The sequence below is a fragment of the Cyprinodon variegatus genome, unplaced genomic scaffold (genome assembly GCF_000732505.1).
Source record: "Cyprinodon variegatus isolate N-32 unplaced genomic scaffold, C_variegatus-1.0 Scaffold172, whole genome shotgun sequence".
NCBI classification, from domain to species: Eukaryota; Metazoa; Chordata; class Actinopteri; order Cyprinodontiformes; family Cyprinodontidae; genus Cyprinodon; species Cyprinodon variegatus.
The window spans coordinates 681,648-701,110 of NW_015150625.1; the positions used below are offsets into that span (position 1 = coordinate 681,648).

At 36.8% G+C, this 19,463-nt stretch overlaps 1 protein-coding gene across 1 annotated transcript; it reads left to right on the forward strand.

Annotated features, from left to right (window-relative positions):
- The first annotated feature begins 1,921 nt into the window (after window positions 1–1,921).
- LOC107087074 (cAMP-regulated D2 protein-like) lies at window positions 1,922–15,650 on the forward strand. Its single transcript, XM_015378428.1, has 8 exons — window positions 1,922–2,490; window positions 5,251–5,452; window positions 5,680–5,813; window positions 6,787–6,914; window positions 7,072–7,190; window positions 10,282–10,422; window positions 10,615–10,787; window positions 15,006–15,650. Exons 1-8 carry the CDS (start codon window positions 1,960–1,962, stop codon window positions 15,456–15,458), a joined length of 1,881 nt encoding a protein of 626 aa, XP_015233914.1. The 5' UTR covers window positions 1,922–1,959; the 3' UTR covers window positions 15,459–15,650.
- The last annotated feature ends 3,813 nt before the right edge of the window (window positions 15,651–19,463 follow it).

Sequence of the window (19,463 nt, forward strand, 5' to 3'; positions counted from 1 at the left end):
CATAACATTTAGCGGTCTAATTGCAGTGGGGAAGAAACTGCACTGCAAAAACAATCTAGAAATAAGTAAAAATGTATTAAATTAAGTGTATTTACCCTGAATTTGAGCAGGTAAATAAAATGATCTGCCAATAGAATGAGTATTTTTACTCTTAAAATAAGATAATTAGATAATGTGCACCTGAAATAAGACAATGCACTTGCTTTTTTCTCTTATTCTAAATGTAAATTGTCTTGTTCCATTGGCAAAGTGTCCCACTTACCTCCTCAATTCAAGAACAAATGCACTCAGTTTAAGAAAAAATGACTTTGTGTGTTCTGGAATCTGCTGGACCTGCATCGGATGAATGCATCGGAATAAATCACTTAATTTGAATTAAACTGACCATGTATTAGAAGTATTTTCTAATAGGTTATGGCATTGAACTAAAGTAGAGGTATTTTTTTATGCTATATAGGTAGAGTAGTCAAAAATTATACTCAAGTAAGGGTAGTACTACTTTGACATAGCTGGAGTAAAGGTTAAAAGTAGGCAATCATACATGTTTCTAGTGAGTGTAAATAAAGAGTAAAAACACAAAAACAAATCCAGAATTTAAAACTTTGGTATTTTAAAGAGCAAAATACAAAATATAATCACAAATTAAAGTAAGAAGAAAAGATTTTTTATTTTTAACATCAAACATGAATCTATTTTTCACAGCTGTTAATTTATAAACATATTTTTGATAATCTGTGAGCACGTGTTGTAGGAGGGGATTATTTAATTGATTTAATTATTTAAGTTTTTTTTATTTTTTTGTGCATAATTTAGCTACGTTTATTTACTTTATTGTTTGATATCTGTTATGAGATTATGTTTTTCTGGTTATTTAGTCATGATCATTTGTTTTTGGTTAGTTATGATTAATTTGGGTGAATTATTTTTTATAAAGAGGCAGTCAATGGTAGGACCAGCATGCATCTGGGCGGGCGTAAGGTTTTTAGCAGCGCAAGAGAAGCAGGGAGGAAATGTTTGTCTTTTTCTGTTTGCTTGCCTGAGGAGAAAATAAACTGAGAAAACTAAAGGAGTTTACCTGGAAAATTTTTTCTTTTGCCTTCGTAAAATTAGTCCATGGTGCATCTGTGGCCTTTGTGGTTTTCCACTTTTTTTTGTGTGTGTCATAAGAGCTTGGCCACTCTCAGCAAACCTTGCCTATACTGTAAACATTTAACTTTTTATATTAAAACTTTATATAAAGTTTACACGGAGTAATTATAGTCAATCATGGAATCAGAAATCAGTGTCTGCTCTAGTTCAGCCTAAAAGTTGCTATAAAGTTGAGGTCACGTCTTCACACTTTTACTTTTAACGATATAGTGTATCCCGTATTTTCATTTCTTCCAGTGGCACTAACCCTCTTCCATAAAAAAACAGATTTTTTTCTTTTTTTTTGAAAAAATAGGAAAGTTCCTCTTAAAAAAAGGTTTTGGTTCAAGACGTTTTTCCAAGCTTAATTTCTGAAATGACATTATTAAAATCACCATTTCCAAAATATGTTCTTTAATAATGTGACAAAATGTCCTTCCTTTCCTTCCTTTATGCAGATGGCCCCATGATGACCTTCCAGTTTGTTGCTGTGGTGCAAGAAGCCAGAAGATGGCACTGTATACTCTATTTCAGATGCACTGAAGGAAATACATATATGTTTATACATATATAAAAGACATGATACATCATATTAGAACTACATTCAAGCCAGTTTTTCCCCCCATAAGCTTAAATTCTTCCCTTTACCTCGGATCTCTGAATGTGATTACCCTGAATTAAGCAAAGGGGAGGCCAGTGGTCTTCTATTAGTGGTTCTGGATGCATTTGTTCAGTTTTTTCAGGACGCAGCAGTCACACAGGGCCTCTTTGTCGATCAACTTTAACACATAAACAAGCAAATTAAAGTCATGCACAGGCTGTGCAGAAAGGATGGCCTCTGCCTCATCTGGTCCATCATTCAAGTCAAATCAGGATCTAAGCAGGATCCTTGGAGAGGCTTGGTACAACATGGAAAGCTGGCAGTGCCTTCTGCTGCTGCTCACTGCCTTGATGTTAAGGTTCTGCTCCGCAGAGGTGAGGAGAAATAATGATGGCATCGACCCCATCAGCCTTCTGAGGGATATTTACAGAGGGCCGCCGGTGAGAGGCCAGGCGTTTATCAGGGACCCTGAGCTTAAAGAGCTGAGGGACCCTGCAGCCGTACAGCAAAGTAAGGACAGAGTGCTCCGTCAGACTGATGGGCCTGTGGTGTTTACCAAAAACGGACAGATCAGGGGGGTCACAGTGGATAAGGCCCATATATTCTATGGGGTGCCCTATGCAGAGCCCCCTGTTGGTGCCTATCGCTGGAAGCCACCCAGACCCTTGAGCCCTTGGTCTGGGGTTTACGACGCCTCTTTCCCTCGGGCGGCGTGCATGCAGGTCTGCACTGGATCCACCTCTGCTGAATGTCCGAAGAAGGTGAGAAACTCTGAAATTTCCTTTATTTGCAGGATTTATTTTAGAAATTAGAGCTGATACACAATTATTTTTCACATTCTATTAAGATACAACAGAAAATTATACATGTATGAATCTAAGACAAACCTGACAAAGATCTGGATGTGAAATGTAATGATTATGATTTTCACAAGAATTTATGGCAATTTTATTATAGGGAAGTTTTACCATGAAACCCTTAAACAAAACAATAAAGAAAAAAAGAATTGTTAGGAGGAATATAAAGAATGAAGGAGGGTAGGATAAAGAGGAAGGTAGGAGGAAAGAATGGAGAGAGGGAAGCACAGAAGATAGGAGACCAAAAACAGCAAAAAAGGACAAAGAAGGGAAAAAAGGAAGTTGCAAGGATGAAGGAAAGGATTAAGAAAGAAAGGACAGAAGGTAGGATACAGAGAGGAAGCAATGCAAGGAAAGACAGAAGGAAGGAAAAGGATAGAAAGAGGGGAACTGAAGAAGGAATTACAGAATAGGAAAGCAAGGAAGAAAGGTAGTCAGGACATAATAAAGGAATGAAAAAGAAATTAGAGGAGAGAAAATGAAAGTAAGGTCCTAAGAAAAGTAAGAAATTGGAAAGATATAGAAGAAAATTAAGGAAAATGAGAAAGAAATGACACTAGGAACAAAAGAACAGAGAGAAGGAAGGTAGGAGAGAAGTATCTAAGGAGAAGAGAGAAAAGAAAGACTAGAATAAGGACATTCAGACATCACAAAACAGAGCAACATCTATTAATAGTTTTGACTCTCTCAGTGACGGGTGGATGTGAAGTAGAAGTATGGAGTGAAATTTGTGCCATTATTGTTGCAAGCAAAGAACATGTTTAGTAAGCAGAAAACCAGAAAATTAAATAAAAAAAATAAAAAGAACAATAACTAAAAACCTGAGAAAACAGGAAACACAACAACAAAGGTTTGGAGAGTAATTTTAATCAGAAGACGTTTAATGAAGTTTCTTCTCTAGATTAACATCCCCCCCCCCCCAGTCCAATCCATTTTATTCCTTATAGCACTTTTTATAAACAGAGGCATTTTCCAAAGTGCTGCACAGTAACATAAACATAACTAACAACGTGCCATAAGTGGTAAAAACGAATAAAAACTACATCGAAATACAATAAAAGACCCAGAGGACCATACAACTTATGCCTTGTTAATAAAACTGAACTTAAAAACTCAAATATAGTGAATATAGTGACTGTTTTAACGTAGGGGGGGGGGGACACAGAATGTTCCGTCTAGTCGGTGTTTTGTTTTTTGCTCAAAAGACTTTAATTATAATAATATACTGTAGATTTCAGTTAGGGGTTAACTGGTTGTTTGGGGTTAGAGATGGACCGATATCAGTCAATGTTGTTTATTTGTGTATGGTTAATGGCCGACACATACATGCTGTCACTACCCCATCCATACCAGAAGCACGATCCGTACCATCAGCTCACTTGCGCATGCGCAACCACATAAATTCCATAAATAATTCAATTATGGTTCTAAAATTACTTATTTCTATCGTTAACTCACTAAAGAATGCTAGTAAACATATTTAAAAAATGTTTTATGACTTTTCTGAGACAATTTTGATGCTTTTTACATTTCCTAAGCTAAATTGCTTGTCTGATGTCATCATCGGACACGCTCAGAGGAGTCCGTCAAAATGTGATTAAAAGCAAGAAGCATAGGATCCCATTTCCTTTACAGATCGGACACAGAAGAGTGATAAAACAGAAAGGATTTTAAGGCACTTATTTTATAAGGAAATACATATTAACCTTTAACGCATCATATTCAAGTACATTTACTTTTTTTTGGGGAGGGAAAAACATAATTTAAGCCTATTTTAGAAAATAAATCAAAGGTAACATGGATGTATATTTGGTTGCGCATGAGCAAATGATATGGATCCTGGCTCCGGGACGAATCGGGTAGAGACTCATTCGTCAGCTGATTCATTAGCATATTTAGCAGCCACGCCTTAAGATAACATAAAATCCATGCATTGTCATTTCGTCTGTTTAAATCTCTTTTTAAAAAATTATTTACAGAAAAAAAATCTGCAGCACAAATCAGGGATTGAATAGGCTTGTTACCAGCATCGGTCTAATAAAACCTCTACCTGTTGATCTTTATTTGAGGTGTGTTCGGTTTCCTCCAAACCAAGAGTTTTACAGTAGATCAGAGGTTTTTAATATCAACTTGTTTTCATTTAGGATAAAAATAAGCGGTGCACCACATTTAGGACGTTCTGTATGTGGTGCACCGCTAAAAGTGGTGCAATAGCTACAGTATGGATATCTATAAATACCCATCTATATAAATCCACCCTGTATAAAAACACCCGTGCAATAATCCTGTATAATAATCCTGCTATAAAAAAAAAAAAAGCTGTCATATGTGGTTGCACTGTATATACTGTATATATGCACCTTTTTTCTTTCTTTGGCACATTTTTCCTCTCCTTTTACTATTTAACCTGATGTAATAAGTTAATTTCTCCACTATGAGATCAATAAAGACAATCAATCAATCAATGAAATCTATTTACATTGGATTTAAGTTCACAAGCAGAAAACTGAAAGAATTGGCTTCAAATTTTTACATGAATGTGGATTTGAATGAAACCAAATAGTGTTCAGTTGAAAATAAAATGTAGACTCTGTTTACTTTGGTCCATATTCTACAGATGTGTAATTATTGAACCAAAATTGAAATTACTTGCATCCCAAACAGGTCAGCGAGGACTGCCTCTACCTCAACATCTTCGTACCTCTGGACCTTAACTTCACCTCCCCCCTGCAGCGGCCCCTGCCTGTCATGGTTTGGATCCATGGGGGGGATTTCATTGCTGGCTCTGCCTCAAAGCCCATGTATGATGGACGCTTCATCAGTAACTTCACTCACACTGTGGTTGTGAACCTGGACTACCGATTGGGTAAGACAGAGAGAGATCGGGGGTGTTTTACAAACTTTAACTCAATTAGTTTCTCCTGATCCCTCAGAGTCTCTGCTTGGATTAGAGAAAAGAGAGGAAATCTCAGTTTAATAGCATTAACAAGGGGAAATCAGTGGCATGTGAAATGTCACATGGAATTCAGAGGAAATTACCTTCTTTTTTTAAGTTGATTGTGTCTCATTATGTGAAGTGGTCTGTGTCTAAAGGAGCGTTTGGATTCCTCGTTTCGGGGAAGGATCCTACGTCCAGCGCGACGGGGAATTATGGGATCTTGGACCAGCAGGCGGCGCTGCTATGGGTGCAGCAGAACATTGTAGCTTTTGGGGGCGACCCCAACAAGGCAAGTGACAGTAGGCAAAAATATGGAGTCAGTTTTGTTCCGTTATTATTGGAAGCATGGAACATAGAAATAAATGGAAATTTGGAAAAACAAAATGCAATCCAGAAATAAAACCTTAAGATTAAAACTCTTAATTAAAAGAAAACATTGTAAGAAAAACTTTGCTGTTTTCTCCAATTTCTTTTTTTTTTTTAGAAATTATTTTTTTTCTTTGGTTCCGCAAATTTTCTTTCCTGAATTTTGATCTTTTTTTTTCCTCAAATTCTGTTTTTTAATCTTCAATCGTTTAAAAGATGTTATTTTTTCACATTTCTATAACTGTAATATTTTAAACCTTTTTAAGATTTTATATTTTTATTTAATTGATCTCTTTTTGATAAAAAAGATTTATTTTTAAATACAAATTTTTCAGATTAAGATTTACATATTTTGACCCCCAACCGCCACCACCCCCCAAATACACCCACATCCATACTCGTTCTGCCATCGTAGTGAGGACCATGTGTTGACTCCCATTGACTTCCATTGATTTTCAGTCATGTTCAGTCCTATATATGCCATAACCCTAAAACTAAGCCTAAACCTAATCATTACCAATGCATACCTCACCCTAACCCAATTGACACCTTAACCCTAAACCTACCATTAGCAAAATAGCTTGTGAGGACAGGCAAAATGTCCTCACTTTGCAACAAATGGTCCTCTGATGGTGAAATTGGAAAAATTGTCCTCACTCGGATGTTAAGACAGATACACACACACACATTCATAAGAGAATCTGGTCTGTAAAGTCAATTTGAAAATAATAAAACTGGAAGAAGCTATAGAGGTGTTTTAAAAGAGCTATTCTCATATCCATGATGTTTTTTTATATGATCTCACAATGAGCAACAAAGGAGGGAATAAAGGGAACCAAATATGTTTGTTCCAAAGCTTTGATTTGAGTTTCTTTTCTCTTTTGTTTTATGGTCAGGTAACAATATTTGGGGAAAGTGCAGGCGCTCAATCAGTGAGTCTCCAGCTGATGATCCAGAGCAGCAAACCTCTCTTCAAACAAGCCGTCCTGCAGAGTTTGCCTTTTTCCATCCCCCTCAAGTCCAGGTAGGAAGCTGCCCGCTTTGCTTATCTGGAGGAGCTAAAAACGGATTCAGAGTCTTTAAACTTAATCAAAGGAGCTTCCTACCTAGCTGTTTCTGGCAAAGCTTCAAGCTGCCAACTAACTCTGCACCCCCCCCTCTCTATCTCTACTCTTTCCCAGACATGATGCCCTGAGGCTGGGAAAAGACTTTGCTAAAGAAACCAACTGCTCTGTGAGCGACTTCATCTGCCTGCTGTCTCTCACTCCGCAGGCCGTCCTGGCTGCTCAGATGAAAACAAGTAGGGCGCCGCAAACCCCCCAATTTAGAGCTGCCCACACAGTTATATAACACAGCAGGACGAGGAGTTTATCTGGAAAAGATGATGAAAAGCTTTTATTTATCCTGAGTTAGAAGAAGACAAAGTTGTTCAATTTGAACTTTTATCCTAAAGGAGCCATTTGATGGGTTTTATTGCCTTACAGCAGAAAATGAACGTCATCCATCTACGTCTGACAGGTTTATTGATCAGTGTCTCTAAATCTAGGACTTCTTTTTGTAAGATAGTTTGTTTTTTCTTTAAATTAAAAGAAATAGGGTGAAAACTCTGCATTGTATTCAAAAGATGCAAGAAGTTTCCTCTCTTATTTTTATTTATCCTTTAGTCTAAAGGGGAGGCTTACTGGAATGCTTAAAAAAAAATCAGCCTTAAAGATGTGTGGTGATATGTTGTGGCGTCTCTGATCATTTCTGTAGCTTAAAGAGAATTTCAGATGCAATAACTTTTTTTTTTTACATAACTAAGTTGAGTAAACTACGGAAGAGAATTCGGGCCACTGGAAAAAAAAAAGTGAACTGATTTTTGAATATTATTTCAGTTTAATATGGGAAAAAAGTCAGAATTCTTACTTTTTTCACAGGATTTTGACTATAATCTCAGAATTCTGACTTTTTTCTCAGAATTCGGACTTTAATCTGATCTTAATTCTGAGATTAAAGTGAGAATTCGGAATTTAATCTCAGATTTCTGACTTTTTTCCCCATATTAAACTGAAATAACATTTATAAATCAGTTAACATTTTTTTTATTTTTCCAGTGGCCCTAATCCTCTTCCGTAGTAAACCAGGAGGTTTACCATCCTGAACTATTTCCCAATTACTGGAATGTGTTTTTCCTCCAGTTTCCCCATGGTGACTTTTTACTTTAGAGGAGATTTTGATTACAAACATCATAACCCAGATTTTCATGTATCATTAGATATATAGGAATTGGGACTAGGCTATAAAAATGTCTTAGCACTCTGGGGGTTTATTGTATAATCCCAATTTAATACTTGGGATTATTTCTATTGTCCCTCTGCAGGTAAAAAAATGTATTTTATAGTTTAGGGCTGCAAACAGCAGGCATATACTACAATAGTAATAACCTTTAATGAAAACAGCAAACCAAAAAAAAAAATCAGTCAGTAAAAATTGAATAAATAAATAAAACAATTTAAGTAATTATTATAGTGCAGTTTGATTATTTTTAGTGTCATAGTTGTAAAGTAGAATTTATACGCCTTACTTTAGGTCCTTGAGATCATGAATCTCCACTCAGAGTTGCTGCTAAACACTTTCATGACTCAACCATCATGGGTGTCAAACAGAGGACTGCAAATACTGATCTAGAAATATAAAATTTGTTTATTTTTCTTTCATCTAAGACGGTAAATAAGTTGCCTTGTAATTGGAATAGGTTTTTTATGATAAGGTAATCAGATATATGCCAAATAGAGATTTTTATTTAAAAAATCATCTTACTGAATGGGTAAATTGTTTACATTTTCCTTTAAAATCAAGGTAAAATACATTTATTTCTGGAAAACAAAAAAACAAAGTTGTCTTAATTACTGTAGTTGCTGCATGGCAATTATTTACCGCTTTAACAGTGTCTACACTCACAAAAATCATACACCAAGATTTGTATAAATTTATAACCTAAAAAATACAAGTTTATTTTCTTTAAATAAACCTTACATGATGGATACGTATTAATTTCATGTACCTTATTTTTTTGTGAATACATAACTGTCAGGTTTTTGTATTTAGAACAAATAAAGTTGTCAGGGTTTGTAGAAGTTTGTAGATGGACCCAAAATGCAGAGGAGGAGGCAGCAGAGACGGTTTCTTGTAGATGTACTGATGAAGGAAGCAGTTATATAAATCTAACAGGCAGATGGCCGCTCAACCTGAGCATGGTTTTGCCTGGAGGTTTCTTCCTGTTAAAGGGGAGTTTTTCCTCTCCACTGTCGCTACAAGCATGCTTAGTGTGAGGGATTGCATTTGAGTCAATGAGTCGATGCAATCAACTGGTATTCCTTACATAGAAAACTTTGAATTAATTTGACTGTATGATCTAGTCAACCATAAAGTGCCATGAGAAGACATGTGTTGTAAATTGGTGCTATATAAATAAACTGAATTGAATTGAACTGAATTGAACCAGAACAGAGTTACACAGGAGGTTAGTAACAGTAACAGGAGCTAATGATGACAGGGGAGAAGAAAACTGAACAATACAATAGAGCTGGCAAGAAATAATATGATACAAAAATAGATAATGACTAAGAAACACAGAATGAACAAAAGGGAAAACTAGAGGATGGGGAAGGCACTGGAGAAATTCATATAACAAATATGCAATGGAAAAAATTTATTTAAATATATGATAAAACCATTAATATGAAAAATTCCAGAACTGACTAAATTACTAACAAAAATGCTGAAAAGAAATAACTAAAATAAACGACAAAGAAGAGTAAAATAAGAAATAATTAATAAACAATATAAATCTTAAAGACAAAACTATACCCACTTAAAATGAATAATAATTAGTCTGTTTACTTCAAATAAATAAAGTTTATTAGTTTAATTTGCATACTAATCAGGTTAACTTTATACAGTTTAAGTGAGAAACTTTCTGTGAAATAAAAACAGTCATTAGTATTAATCTTGAGCAAGTGAACTATAATTATTATTAATACATAAACCTGGTGATTATGTATTTTTAATAAACAGGCTTTATTCTAGTAATGAGTATGCATCATGTAAGGTTTATTTAATAGGTTTGCGTAAAAACAGTCTAGAAAAAAGTAAAGGGAAACTTGATATATACATTTACATAAATCTTACAATAGTATAAATGAGTTTTTTTAGGGTTACCATAAAGAATAAAAAAAAGTATGTGTAGCGCTATTGGGGGATGGGAGGGGGATTCTTCTGCTAAAATTGATAAAATTGTTTCATAAAAACAAAATAATCCCTTTTTTATAATCGTCTTCCAAAGAGGAATGAAGCTGGATTATTAAAGCGGACGGCCAATATTCCTAAAATGTTGTTTATATTTGCAGGTTCTAAGTTGGTGAACCCGTTCAGGTTCCTGGAGATTTTTGAGACGTGGGGCCCGCACATTGATGGAGAGCTGATTAAAGAGCAGGCTATCAGCGCCTTTCAGAAGGGAGACTGGCAGAAAGAGAAGCCCCTGCTGCTGGGTAAGAACAGCACAAACACAGAGACATAGACGGCAGTTTCTAACGTGTTTTCCTGTTTTCTGCCAGACTCCCACAGGTCCTCATTAAAAAACAGCTCTATGTCAGAACTCTGACAATAGCTGGAAATCTAAAGTCGATGATATCCTTCAGAGCAATAGACGTGAAGCGTATTTGTCTGATGTTCCCCTGCAGGAACCACCTCAGAAGAAGGAGTGCTCTTTGTTTATGGGGTCTTCAATAAGCCAGTGTCTGTGGTGGAGGCAACGGTTTACATCGCAGCCATCTTCAAGCAGCACGCTCTGAGGATCCTGCACAAATATCTGCCTCTCTACAAGGAAGCCGACCGCAGAAATATGTTAACCCAGGTTAGGAAAGTCAGCCAGCTCCTTTCATTTATACTCTGCTTTATTTTAAGGAACCCAACTGATTAATTAACTACAATACAGTTAAATCCAGAAATTACAGCTACAAAGAACCTCAAGGAAGCCTGCAGCCTGAGAGCAAAGTTAGAAACATGCTGGACTCTGGGTCCAGATTGCTGCAGAGCCTTGGATATTTTCACTTTGAAAACACAAGCGTCTAGCTTAAGGTGGCCGGATTTCTGAAATCCATTTTTTTTGCCGTGGTTTACTAAACTGCAGAAAACAGAAAGGACCATCAATAGTTAAGGTGACCAGATTTCTGAAATCCAAACTGGGGAGATTTCCAGCTCGAAGATAAAAGAATTTAAAAAATCATCAAAACTAAAATAGGAAACGGAGATAGTGATGCTTTCATCCATTTTTACATATTTATTCATATTCAAACAACAAAAATTCAGTGTGAAATTCAGGAACGTGCCTCTCCTGTTTCCTAAGATTAATGAAATGAATCAATAGATAATGTTTATTGGTGCCATTTGGTCATTCAGTCTTCTGTCTTCTTGCTTCTCCATCTTCTTTTCTTTGTAGCTGCTTCCTACTCTTCAGCTGATCTTTCCATCAGTGTCTCTATTTTAAAACAGTGACATAATACAATCAAAATCCTTTCCAAACACATTTTAGGCCCAGTCCCATTTTTCTCACTTGCACTCATTTTGGACCCTACCACTCGGTTTTGCGTGTTCATGTGTAAGGTTAGTGTGTCATAATAATTTTAAGAGCTAGGGGGGAAGTTAACCTGACAACAGCCAGATGTATGTCTCGCTCCGCCCCGCTCCACTCACATAGCGGAGCTAGGCGGAGTGAGACATGCATCTGGCTGTTGTCAGGTTAGGGGGAAGTGCCCTCCAACCCTTAAAATGATCCCTTCAGCAGACGGAGTGAGGTCGGGAGCTGACTTCGGAACGGTGTTTCTTCCCAGAACTCATTCAGCGATCTCCTTATACTTATTATGAATATTATTATGATGATTGTCAAGTGGTTCACACTTTTTTGTTTGGGATATAAACTGCAGGTTTCCCCCATTTGAAAAGGCAGCTTGCTTCCAGAGATTTCACAGGATTTCACTCAGAACACCAAAGTTGATTCTTTCCTTTTTTCTTTCTTGTTTGAAAGTTTAATCAACAATAGTAACATTGATAGTAGTAGAAGCAGTAGTAGTAATAGTAGGTGAAAAACCTTTGAACATAAACACAGAGAAACAATGATTAAAGTTCCTTTAAATAACAAAATTATTCCTGAAACAAAATATAAGATCTAAATCCAAAATCAAACGTATTTAAAACATGTTTACATTCTAGTATTAATTTACTCTCTCAAATATATTTTAAATACTCCCTCTTTTTTTTACTTTTTATAATATTTTAACGTTTCAATCTGAATATACAAACAATGTGTGGCTCATGATTATTATTGTTGTTGTTATCTCACCAGTTTAAATACTAAAAAGGCTAATTACCACAATATTTGGAGTTACAAGTAAAAGCCAAATAAATGAGTATAGCATGCTCACACGTTCTTTCTACCAATATAACAGTCTACATGCATCATTTCCTCCCTTCATTCATAAGACTGTAAAGTCAGGGACATTTTCAGGGACAGCTTTAGCTGGGACAGGCAGGGGCGGAGCTAGATGAGGGGCCAGAAGTGGCCCCCCTTAGCCAATCATTGGCCACCCCTCTGGCCACCCCTACCATTTTTTTCGCCCTCTAATACAGATGATTGCAGCTGTAATACTCTCAAGTGGAATATTCAAAACATTTTAATGTTTGTGGTTAATTATGCACATTAATATACTAACATCAAAGATGATAATTAAAGAATTCCTGCTCTTTTCAGAACTAGATTTTGTGTTATATGGGGTAAAGAGAAAATTATGTGTCCCTGCAAGCCATCTAAGAGTCTTCAGTGGAATCAAATATAAAGAACAATTTTTATAAAAACTTATCAAATTATCAATTTATGTAGATATTAGTGCTTGTAAATATAAATTTTATGTGGAATGTTTATTGATAAAAGTAGGTAAGTAGAGACCATGGAAAAGATTTATGCCCCAGAACTCAAAACTGAGTTTTATCCACTATACCTCTTATCTAGGCTTCACCAATGTTTTTAAATATATGCTTCTATTTTTTAGCAAAGGCTGTAGAAAAGTATAGTTTGTCTTTATTTAGAAAATATGGATGTTTTGCTCGTTAATTTTCCTGTTGGAACAGTTTAGATTGAGGTTCTGGCGCCTATCAACTTTCAACCACCCCTCAGTGTACATTGGTTATTGCCTGGCCACCCTTAGAAATTATTTCTGGCTACACCTCTGGAGACAGGTGGTCCAAATTGGGGACTGTCCCCGGGAATCTAGCTTATTTAGCTTATATATATATATATATATATATATATATATATATATATATATATATATATATATATATATATATATATATATATAAAAAGTATTTGTATCATTTTCTTTATGCAATTGCAGCATTTTTTGTGTTTGTTTTTGTAATTATACTCTTTTCCTCTTCTATCTCAGTAATTGCAGCATTTTTGTTTGCAATGTTTATCTGTTGCATTTAGTTTTTGTGTGCTTGCGTGTTACAGAGTTTGTGCCACATATGGTTTTGCAGCTGGTTCTGTTGTTTGCTGCACTCTTGCACCCGTCAGCCACTGTAGGACTAGGCCTTCCCAGGAATACTGCCAGGTGCTGTTGTCAAGCTATTATTCAAAGTAGCAGCAGCTCACATAAACAGAAGGATGCACCAAGTACTAATGATGCTTATCAGGAAAGGGTTGAGGCTGCAGCGTTCATTAAAAATTAGATCATAAATATTCTTATATTGGCTGTTGGGCTTCTTGTTATGTTTCTGAGGGTCACCATAGCCCTGGAGGCTGCTGCCTTGATAAATGTCACATTTAAATCCTTTTAAAACACCTTTTAATTGCAGTTGTAGCCCAGCACTGGAATGCATCAGATGGTTTCAGGAAGAGAAAATTTCAGCAGATTAACTGCTGGCTGAAGATAGAGAGGGATCTGTTACATAACATAACCACTTGAATTTCAGCATTCAGGTCCTGAAGGTGCCTGTTCTGGGTTATTACATTTCATCTTGAAAGTTTAGAGCCAACATAAGGCTAAAAATACTCAGAAAGCGAGGATTTATGTTTGTTTGATTTGTTTTTAGCTTCACACAGACAAGCGTGTCTGTGTTCAGGTGTGAGCTGTGCAGCTGTGTGGGAGCAAGTTGCACGGCGCTCAAAAAGGCACGATGGTTTCCAGGTAACAGGCAGGAGAGAAGAAGTATGCCTGCACCTCTGTTGCCTTTAGGCAAGAGGGAACACCCGTTTTTGCCTCTTTGTCCCAAGCTCACTCACATCCAAATCCTGCTAATTAGTGTTGTCAGACTGCAGAGAAACCTGGGCCTCTGGTGGCACTGGATGTTTCAGACGTTTCTACAGGAGGACTAAGAGACCAAATAAAAGCTGAACTGTTAGAATTCAGTTTAATTCAGTGTATTAAAATTGTGCAATTTCACAACACGTCAACTCTTTAAAGAGACAATTCAACCAGATCATACAGTCAGATTCAAAGTTTTCTATATAAGGAAAATAAGCTGTTTGCATCGTCTCATTGACCAGACAGAAATCCCTCACACTAAGCATGCTTGTAGCGACAGTGGAGAGAAAAACTTCCTTTTAACAGGAAGTAATATCCAGGAGAATCAGGGTCAGTGTGAGCGGCCGTCTGCCGAGGCCGACTGGGGTTCAAGGAGACAGAAGCAAAGATACAGAAAGAACATAGAAATGCTGATCTATAAATACTTTCTATGTTAGAAAAAGGAACAGTAAACTAGCTCAATAGGTGGTTCTGTCTGGGAAAGAAAAAGCCGAGCAGACGAGCTCTGAGCCAGTTTTCATGTCAGAGGGCTGAAAGACAGCACATACAGTCAGAGTAAAAGTCCAGAGCTCACAGTCCAGGAGAGAAACAGGACTAAACTCTGAAAAAAAAACAGGTTTTTAACATCTGTCATCTAAAGTTGTTGATAAAACAAAAAAGGTTTAGATTATGTGCCATTTAGTAAATATACCAATGAATAAATAAATAAATAGCACCTCAAGGTGATGAATTTATCAATTAATTTCTCTCCATTTTTTTTCTCCTTTCAGATCGTTACCGATTACGTCTTTCTGTGTCCGTCCAGGAGGTCGGCGCGCGCTGGCACTGCTGCAGCCAGTCAGGTGTGGATGTATGTGTTCGACCACGTCGCCTCAGATTCCAGTGTCTGGTCGGGTTTAACGTTCTGCTATGAGCATGTCTGCCACGGAGCTGAGCTGCCCTTTCTTTTCGACTCTGCCCCAGTGGCCAACTACTCCCTGTCTCTTGCTGAAAAGCTGCTATCTAACCGGATGCTGTGCTACTGGGGGGCATTTGCACACACAGGCGACCCGTCCTCACGGGTTCAGCAGACTGCTTTCTGTCGGGAGCAGCGGCTTCCTGTGTGGCCACGCTATTCCGACACCAGTGGATGGCTCGTCATGAACCTGACTGTGCGGTCGCATGCGCAGGTTGGAACCAGAAACCATATATGTGACTTTTGGGACCAGTTAGGCCTCTACTAGGAGGAAATCGACTGGATGTCAATAAGAATGGTCATAATTGACATTGTTTTTTTTATTATTATTGTGAAGTTTTATATCTTTAAGCCAAGGAACTAAAGCCAACATACAGAGACAATAAACAGACATAAAGTCCAAACAGTTTAACCTTCTGCTGTAACAATGCAATGATCCTTTCCGTGCAATAAAACATTTTTGGAGCAAGGCTTTACCTCTGAGTCATAAATTCAGCTTCACAAGTTAAACCTTTGCTTTTACTTTTGCTACAGATGTCATGCTGAGGTAGAGCAAAAAATGATCTCTGACTTTCAGGTAATACACAGAGCTAAACAGCAGAGGGTGCTGTCTACCATCAACTAACTCAAAATATGAAAAACCATGGCTGTTTCTCAATTCACAAGAACACGAGAATGGACTTGTGTCCTCGCCAAGTATGTTCTTGAGAGGAACTCAGGAAAGTGTGAACGCAGCATAAATATGGGTCTATTGGAACAGATGCGTACTTATGACGTTGCCACACACTCTGCTCGTCTGGAGCTGCATTTCATCTCCTGTTATTAATAGTTTCTAGATAATAATAAATTCTTAATTTTTTCATTTAGTGGGGGAATAATAATGAACAACGTCAGATAAACACAAATCAAATGAAAATTTTTGCCAAATAAAACAAAAAAATTCTCCATCAGAGCCAGTGGTCCTTCACATACGGCTATACTGAGAGAGGGCTGCTGCAGACGGGCTGGGAGTAGACCTTTCTGCTGTTACCCTACGAGGGCCACTGGTTGCTGAGGTCCTTTTAACTTCTGAAATTTTATTTTCATTAATGCATTAAATCAGTAAATGGGCCATATAGTTATGCTTAAAAGTATGATATTCTCGCCTGAAATGATCTTAAAATGTACTTTTATTGAACAACAGCAATAGAAAATAGAACTTTTAACTTAAAACTCTGAGCGCTCCATTGAAAGCTGCTGCTGCCGCAGTGCATGCTGGGACAGCTGTCAATCTCAAGAACGGATAAGTCTCCTCTGATGCATGCTGGGTAAAGAGGAAGGGGAGAGAACAACATGCAGGGACTTTGTCTGTTCTCAATCTGCTGTTCTTGTGAATTGGAACAGTACTAGGACTGAGGCTGATGATGTTTCACAAGAACTCGCACACATTAGAACACAAGTGCACATATTGGGAACGGCCAACATTTTGCCGACTGCAATGTTTCCTTCAAAGGACAACATGGACCTTGCAGCCATTTATCTATATCACACATCGATTGTTGCTTGATATGTTGTTACCAAAGTCTCCAACAAGACAAAAAAGTCGCTAGATTTGTCGCTAGTCACTTTTTGGAGAAAAAAAATTCATTAGAGGGTTCTAAATTGGACTAAACCAAGTCACATTTGCAAAGGGATGGAATAAGAACTACAATATAAAGGATATTCTGAGTGATCCTCTGGGTATTCAAAGTAATTCAAAAAAGTTAATATTATAACTTAAACATTATCTTTTCAAAACAAGTAAGGTGTGTGTATTATCCTCCACACCAGCCCACAGATAAACCGACCAATCAAGAGGTGACCCTGTCCTTCCGATTAGCCTTATCCCATCCGCACTTCACATTATGTGCATGCAATTTTTTAGAGTGAGAACTTTAAGTGAGGCTTAATGAAATGTTACACAGTGAATTATACTGTTCCCAGGGCTGCCAACTTTTCACCAAACCTTGGAGTGAGTTTTTGAAAGAGTTTAGACAGGCAACCCATGTCAGGGTTAGACTGAAAGGCAATGACGATGGGTGTCATAGTTTTGGTCCTGCTGTGTTTTATTTTGTGTATTCTGTTTTACTTTGTTCCATGTTTTCTAGTTTAAGTGGTTTACTTCTTATTTTGTTGTGTTTTATGGAGATTTTCAGTTTTCAGGTTTTTATTTGATGCCCTCTGCTGCCCTCTTGTGTTCTCCTTTTTCCCTAGCTACTTTCCTATTCTGCTCTGTTTCACACCTGCTCCCAATCTGCTCATTGGTCCTCTTTTTGTTTCAGTCTCCCATAAATACTCTCTCTGTGCAGTTCTTCATTGCTGGTTCCTTGTCTAACTTCCTCCAACTCGGTCTCTCTGAGTCTTCCTCCTCGTGATTATTTCCCCAAGATGTCTCCATGGTTCCTGGTTTGTTTGACTTTGTTTTCATGTTTGATTTTTGGATTCCTGCCTCAGTTGTTTGTTTACTTATCAATAAATCATCAAGAAAGTCACCTCTGCTTCCCTGCCTCTGCATTTGGGTCCCCAAACCTCAACCAAATCCTGACAAGGTGTGCAGTAAGTTTTTAGACGATTGTCTGAATAAAGTGGCAAAATGTGGATTTTAAAAGCACAATGAATTTGACTGAATAACAATAAGTAATCTGTATTTTCTGTATTCCAGTGATTTACAGAGAATTTAACTAAAGAAGAATGAGCCATACTAAAATACTTGCATCTTAAATATACTGTAAAATAAGAATTTTACAACTATGTTTATTAATTATTCTATGTAGTTAAAGTAAAATAAATAATGTAAAACTAATAAGTTATAACTGGATTACTGCCACTAATGCAGGAACCAGTGCAATCAAACCCTATGCAAACTACACAGTGTATAAATATTTTGTAAAAATCTAAACTCATTATCGTAATAGTTGTGTTTTTCATAATTAAAAAACACCATTCAGACCCTTTAGGAGGCTTTAGATTCTATAAAAACTCACCGTGACACAAGACAAGACTTCTCTGGGTGTCTAATTTTTATAGATGTGATGGAAATTAAGTTTTTAAACATATTCAATGGACCAAAATAAGAATAAATGAATAAGATAAGTAATAATTAAATGAGAACATCCCTGTGGTTTCTCCTCAATTCTGGATAACAGCTGTTCTGCACATCCTCTCTGTGTCTTATGTGGATTTCTTTTCTTAGGTGGCTTTCTTTTGAAAAATAAAAAGCAATCATTCTTTTTCATTTTTGCGGACCTCCTATGGGTTTGTGAGGCATACCTGAAAGCTTTAAGAATTTCCATATTTGTGTTGGTTTAATTAGTCCTTATTTCCAGAGGGAGATTATTAAACTAGACTGAGCAATAAGTAGGTAACTTATAAGCAAGACATGAACTAAAACTTGGACTAAATCAGGTGGTTAAACTAGATTAAACAAAGAGTAAAGCTCACTTAAAAGAGTACATGGTATAAAGAAAACTACTATTTGATATAAATTTGATAAGATCCTAAACTCAGTCTCCACATTGCTCGCTGTAAATTTTGTTCATGTTTACTCAAGTGATAGATTGCTTAAAGTCTTCATTAACTTCATTAAAAAGTGAATTATCTTAGTCCAGATAAGATAAAGATAAGATAAAAATTCCAATTACCTAATTACCTTTCCTAATAACTGCCCAGATATCCCGGCCTTTTTCAATATTTGGTGCAGGTCCTTCAACTCCACTGCTGTCAGCACAGTGAATAGATGGAATGGAGTTGAGTTTTAATGTTTAAATTGGGGATATGAAGGATGAGCTTGTGAATACCCTTAGAGGCCCAAGTCTTACGCCCAATGGGTGAGAGTTGACAGTCCTGTTTGCTGGCTCCCCCTCCGGTATCATTACAGCATTAAGTCTTCAGTCTTAGTTTGCCAGGTGTTAACTTGGTAATATTTGAGTTGTGAAACATTGAGTTGTGAAAGTGCTCTAAATCTATCAGATTATAAAGACATATCAGGCAGCAGAGGTTGTGTGGGTAAAAGCTGGACTGAATGTTTAACTTGACACAATTTCATCCCATCATAACTTTTTTTATTTCATTTCATATTATAGATGATAAAGTTGTATCTGTTTTTCAGAGTTTGGTACTGTTTCTCTCCTGGACATAGCAATGGGCTCAGCTTTTACTGTGATTAACTTTATGTGCTCTTTTTCATCAATCTGATGTGAAAAAGGGCTCAGGGTTCGTCTGCTCAACTGTGTCTTTCCCAGACAGAGCTCCTTGT